The sequence below is a fragment of the Solanum pennellii genome, chromosome 1, assembly GCF_001406875.1.
Source record: "Solanum pennellii chromosome 1, SPENNV200".
Classification (NCBI taxonomy): Eukaryota; Viridiplantae; Streptophyta; class Magnoliopsida; order Solanales; family Solanaceae; genus Solanum; species Solanum pennellii.
The window spans coordinates 86894101-86900305 of record NC_028637.1 but is presented as its reverse complement, the minus strand read 5'-3'; the positions used below and the strand labels follow the sequence as shown (position 1 = coordinate 86900305).

The 6205-nt window shown below is 33.2% G+C and overlaps 2 protein-coding genes across 2 annotated transcripts in view; one reads left to right on the top strand and one right to left on the bottom strand.

The window, feature by feature from the left end:
- Positions 1 to 766: 766 nt before the first annotated feature.
- LOC107011302 (heat shock factor-binding protein-like) lies at positions 767 to 4208 on the top strand. Its single transcript, XM_015210734.2, has 5 exons — positions 767 to 921; positions 2805 to 2858; positions 3513 to 3536; positions 3622 to 3664; positions 3851 to 4208. The coding sequence occupies exons 1-5, from the start codon at positions 919 to 921 to the stop codon at positions 3991 to 3993; spliced, it is 267 nt and encodes an 88-aa protein (XP_015066220.1). The 5' UTR covers positions 767 to 918; the 3' UTR covers positions 3994 to 4208.
- A 1390-nt stretch (positions 4209 to 5598) lies between these two features.
- LOC107008182 (rapid alkalinization factor-like) overlaps positions 5599 to 6205 on the bottom strand; it is a 1049-nt gene continuing 442 nt past the window's right edge. Inside the window, exon 2 of the mRNA XM_027914051.1 lies at positions 5599 to 6205. This exon is cut by the window's right edge and continues 1 nt beyond it. Coding sequence (XP_027769852.1) covers positions 5877 to 6205 — 329 coding nt within the window. The 3' untranslated portion in view covers positions 5599 to 5876.

Here is a 6205-nt window from a genome sequence, read left to right as displayed (position 1 = left end):
GGATGGCCGGCGCTGCTGCTTCTGGCTGGAGGAGAAGAGGAAGAGGAAGAAGAGGAGAGGAAGAGGAAGAGGAAAGGAGAAAAAGAAAATCAGTAGAAACTAGAAAGATGAAAGAGAGAGGAATAGGACCATAGGGTTTCTTACTTCTTTTTTTTTTAAAATTATTTAATATTAATAATTATTAATTAATATAATATAAATTATAGTATAATATTTTGGTTTAAACCAAAATATCGAAAATCAAAATAATACATATCGAAAACCAAACCGAAATACCGAAAAATACAAAAAAGTAAACCGAAAACTGAACCGAAAACCGAAAAACCGAAACCGAAATTCTAAAAAATTTCGGTTCGATTTGGTGTTTCGGTTTTCCGGTGTTTATGCCTACCCGTCCTTCAATGTAAGTTGTTGGTCCAATATTTTAAAGCACCAACGCAATATGAAAAAGTCTTTTAGAATTTCTTAGAATACGAATGAGATAAAAAAAACGCTATGTCGCCACTCAAGTAGAAGAAGGGATACTTGATCTATCCCGTCAATTTCACCTACAAGCTATCCATTTTAACTTGTCTTTGCCTAGCAAAATACGTCTAATCTTGTCTATCCCAGTAGGAAAATAAACCGTCTCTTTTTTAAATAAATAAATAAAAAGAGCTTAGATTATTAGTTCCTTTCTTACACATGAAAGCATAATTTGAGTTTTTAGATATTTTAATAATTGGATCCCTTAATAAAAAATCTTCCTTTTTTTTCCTACACATGAAAGCATAATTGGTTTGGGGGCCCATTTTTTGGTTATTTCAAATTTCAAATATATTTATTTCAAATTTTAAACCCTCGCCATTTTTGTGCTCACAATCTCTTCTCTATTCTCTCTGCTCCGATTAACCTGAAGCTTCTCTCGCCGACGAACAAATGGTAAGGATTCATCTCTCTATCGCTCTCAATTTTTTCCAGAAGCAGAATGTTAAGTAAATTCCTACCTCATTTTCTTCAGATTTAGGTCCTTTATTCCTATCGAATTCCTGATTTCCTGTTTTTACATTTCGCATCTCGATCTATATATACTTTATCGCACAACATAAGGTAAAGTTTCACTGTTTAGCTGCTGATTTGTTGTATTTTATTCACCTTTTTGACATTTGAGACTCAAATCGTGCTTGTGACCAATTATTTTGAAGTATTAATCTAGTCGTAAATTTAGAAAACAAGGACGAGGGATGGATGGAGTACGAGTGTGAAACTGTCTAATTTTGTCACGAATTGGATATTCATAACAAAAAAGGTACTGGTATAACATACTGAAACAGTTACAGTATGTTTAAATGAAGCAGAATGAGGTTCTTATAAGAACATAGGGTTGGGAGATGAATTAAAGTGTTATTAAATGTTTTATATCTTTGATCTGTTGGATTATATGGTAGCAAAATAAGTTAGAACAATGTTTTAGTAGCGGCGTATAAAATGTGGCACATGTATTGCTTTGTTTAAGCAAATAAGAGAACACTTCTGTGATGTTTGTTAGGTGGGAGCCTGTATAAGAGGAAGGTTTAAGAATACATTGAGGGAGAGGGATATGATAGCTTCTTTTGAAGTTGGAGATATGGATATTTGCTTTTGTTTTAGTATGTAAATAGAGCTGAATCAGCACAATGTATGAAGATTCATACGCATGTGATAGGATTCACTCTATGTTCTTTGAGCTAAGAAGAGTCCGTGATAAATGAGATGAAGAAGAGAGAAGTAGGAGGACATTTCTGCAAAACCTTAGCTATTACAAGAATCAGTTAGCATTTATATCCTAATGCTAATCCACGTGACTATACGAACTAGGGGTGTCAAATGGGCAGGTTGAGTTGAAATTTGAGATATTAAAATGGGTGAAATAGAAATTGGGTTGGGTGAGTTGCCTATATTTGGGCTTGTTTTGACACCCCTAATAACAACTTTTAAACAAACTCCACTTACTTACTCATCACTCTTCTGACTAGATATTACATAAGAACTCACATAAAACTGCACCTTTTTTATGGTGATAACACATAGTTTGGAGGCTAAACTGTGTTACTTTGCCTTCTTGACTGATTAAACTTGGATTGATATGATTATACTTATAAGCTCGGGCTTTGTGTACTTTGAAACAACTAATGGTGAACTTTCTTGGCACTTAAGTTGATCTACAATCAGTTGAGTCGAAGCACTAACTTAGAAAATGGCGGCGACTATTAACTCAATGGAACACCAATTGGCATCAACAACATGCTTTGTTAAGAGCCACTATAGTCAAAGTTTGATTTAAATATGGAAGGATGTCCACAGTAACTTTTGTATTAACATCATTAATGTACTAGGTATGTGCAAAAATAATTTCAGAAACATACATCTCAAAACGTGGTTTTCTCCTTTGCATTTTTGTTAGGTATAAGACAATACCTAGACTCCAATTAAACTTCCTAGTATCTGTATAACCAAATGACTAAACCTTCAGCAGCATTCTCTGTGGGAAATTATATTCACTAATTCTTTAGTTTACATCTTTGTCTGTCAAACATTGATCAGAAATATAATTGATTAAGAGAGGACAGAGGTTTAGGATTATTGTGCTCTCAGAACTTCTGGTTCTGTTCTTCTAGCTGAAAGCTAGTTTTTCTGGAAAATAAGATAAATAGTTCAGTAACAGATTTTTGGATTTTAAACAGAATTTGTAATATGGAGATTGGAAGATCAGTTACATACATTTCTACTTTTCTTTTGCTTCATAAGCTTCCCTTTTGACCCATAAGAATTGGATCTTCTTGCAGGATGGACATGATGCAGATAACACAAAGCAAAGCACCGCTGATATGACTGTATTTGTAAGTTTTTAACTATATGGATTTATTGATTGATGTTAAATACTGGATTTTCCTGTCTTGGAGATTTATATGCGAGTAGAAAATATTGAGAACTCTGGCGCCTTTTATTTTTATTTTACATAATATTGGTCTGAGAAAGCTTAAATGTAGTGACATGGACGGTGGGTATTCACATAGTCAATCCCAAATCGGATGGGATTGAGGCGTTGTTGTTAATTTTGTAGGTTATAGATTGAGTTTTTACATTAATCGATACTCAATGATAATCTGGAAAGGTTTATTATCCATATCAATCTGCTAACCTCTCTGATACTGAAGTTTGAGTCTTAAAAGTTGGATCCAAGGAGTCATTAGTTTTCATTGTGATATATTCATCATTAAATGTAATTTTAACATGCTAACCAGGCCACTTATAATCTGTCTAAATTAAAATTTAAATGTGGCTTTATGATGTTAGGACAATGACATCAAAACCAACTGTGATAAGATTCTTGGTGGCTGACACATGATACATTTGGTTGTGTGCTAGTTCTTCCTTTATTGGCCTTATAAACAGCTTAGTGTTATTCACCAGTGCGATGTTGTGTATGACATCACAAATAAACACATCTATTTTGCTTGCTAACTTTTCGTACTTCCTTTCTGCTCTTGCAGGTACAGAATCTGCTTCAACAAATGGTGAGTCTATCTCTCTGCACCACTAGGGTCCTTAACTAGTTTTTATTTGATATATCTTTTAAAATGGTTTGTTCTCTCTTTGCAGCAAACCAGGTTTCAGACTATGTCTGAATCAATCATCTCAAAAAATATCCTTTTCTGATCTGTTATTCCTTGTTATCTAAGTAACTAGTCGTTGGTCTTAATCTAGTTTAATTAATGGGTGCATGAGTGTCATCTAACAAATGAAGTAGGTTGTATATAGCATGTCATATTATACAAAGTATCTGTCTTTGTTTTGTGAGATCAATTTGGAGTCCTTGACAATGCTGCACTAGATGATATGGGAAACCGAATTGATGAATTGGAGCAGAGCATCAATGATTTGAGAATTGAAATGGGCCAAGAAGGTTCTTCATCACCTTCGGCCGCACTGAAGTCAAAGGATGACACAAAATCTGCTGATGATTCTGCCTAAGACGATGCATCCAGGTGGTTTATGTGGTGTTTGTTACGATTGTTTAGCTTTAAAAAAGAGTGTTATCCTTTTCTTGGTTGTGTGCTGTGACATCTGCTATTGGTCATCGATGCGATTATCAATTTAACGGTAACAGTTGCTTTGTTTTAGATATAAATCATATGATACATTAAAGGGTGTGTAACAAAGGGTTATTTTCTGAGATTTTAGAAATACATCTTATCCTTGTTCAAAAAGTAAAAAAAGAAGAAAATATTTGCGAATTGTATGAAAAGGAAGTGGGCATAAAAAGAATGAAGGGAAATTGGTTGGATCACAGTTGTGAATGAACTAACGTATGGAAAAGAAGATAATGACAGGATTCACTTGTGTATTGTCTTGTCTATGAATGAGTAAAAAGTAAAGTGAGTTTACTCGTGAGGTTTGAATTTTGATTATAACACTTGTCCCAACACACACAAATCTTCTTCTTTTTTTTCTTTTTCTTCTCTTATTTATGTGGTGCACACATTCAGATATTAAATGCATGTCTATGCGTAGATGTGCTATATTCCACATTTTCATCATTTATGTACCCCTTTGAATTATTGGGATCCAAATAAATCTATTTTTCCCTTCTTCCGGAAAAGTAAAATTCACAATTGTGCTCTAGTTATTTCTAGAGTGTATTTAGTCAGGAGTATTATATAAAGGGTAAAACTTATCTGCACCAAGCTAACATGTATGTCATGTATTTAAATATATAGTTTATTTTATTTAATTAATTTAATGTAAACACTCAATGTAGATAAGATTTTTTCTTATATAAACCCCTCATTAAAATGTTAATAAAATGAACATACAAACTAGCAAGTATCAAACCTTTTAGGAGCCATGTGGTAGATGAATAAGAAATGCGTTATAATTTTTGCATAAGTACGTTTGATCATAGATAGAAAATTAATAAATAATACATAATTCATTCACAACTAATTACAATATTACACAACCCTAACCAGCTACTGAGACTCCATAAATTAAGATTAGCTAGTAACTTTACCATTCTAATGGATACTTTTCAAACCTAATAACTCTCATGACCAAAATAAAAAAATAATATTATTTATATATTCATTTTAAAAAATAATAACAAATATTAAGTTACATAAAGACATGTAAATAGAAACGGAGTAACTTATTTGCCGTTGTAAGCTCAAGAAGAGATTCCACTTCAACCTATTTATATCATAACTAGGCTATTTATTAGAGAAATAAATAGAAACGGCAGAGCTATTATTTGTATCATAAATTCGATGCTAAACTTATTGACAAACATTTAAAATTGACATAAACATTTCGTTTACGCATCTAAACTTAAGGTTATTCTAATTAAACGTTCAACCTATCAAAAAATAATAATAATAATCATATCATACTCCTTGGTAAGCAACATTTACATAGAATAATATCAAATATATCTACATATTTGCACACTAATATTTATCAAACAATTGATTTGCTATTTCAACTCAATCTCAAATAGACAATATTATGAAAAATTGCCAAAACAAATAACCACAACTTAATTATTATCCCACCAAAACAATTAAAAAAATTTCCTCAACAAGTGCTAAAACATCATTTATTTCAAATAAATAGTAAAGATTATAGTGAGTGACATGATAAATTAAATACTATTACAACATCATCACACAGAAAAAACTACATGAATGTTTCTCTACCACAATTCACAAATACATCAATAATAAGTAACCATACTGGATAATAATGATAGTAGTAAATAGATCACACAAAGCTCAAAAAGAATTTTTAAACTTTTTTACCACTCTGGTAAAAAAAAATGTAAATACAGTAAATCAAGGAATTTACTGTGTAGAGGGTTTTCAATGACGGCAGCGCGTGATGGCACTGCATCCACGTTGATAAGGATTCGCCTGAGCTCCGGGACGGCAATTGTAGTAAGAAGCTCCTCTCCTTGAACACGGCACTCTGTTACTACTAAGCGCGCCGTAACTAATGTATCTCCGGCGGTATGCTAACATGCGCCGGCTGCTCTCCGATTCCATCCCGAACTCATTCTCGTCTTCTTCAGCCAAACAGTCCCCGATCGAACCGTCGCAGATCGGTGAAGAAGAAGAAGAAGATAATGTCATCGGAAAGTAACCCAGCTGGTGGGACCCACTAGCAGCTACTGCCGCCGCGGAACCAGCGG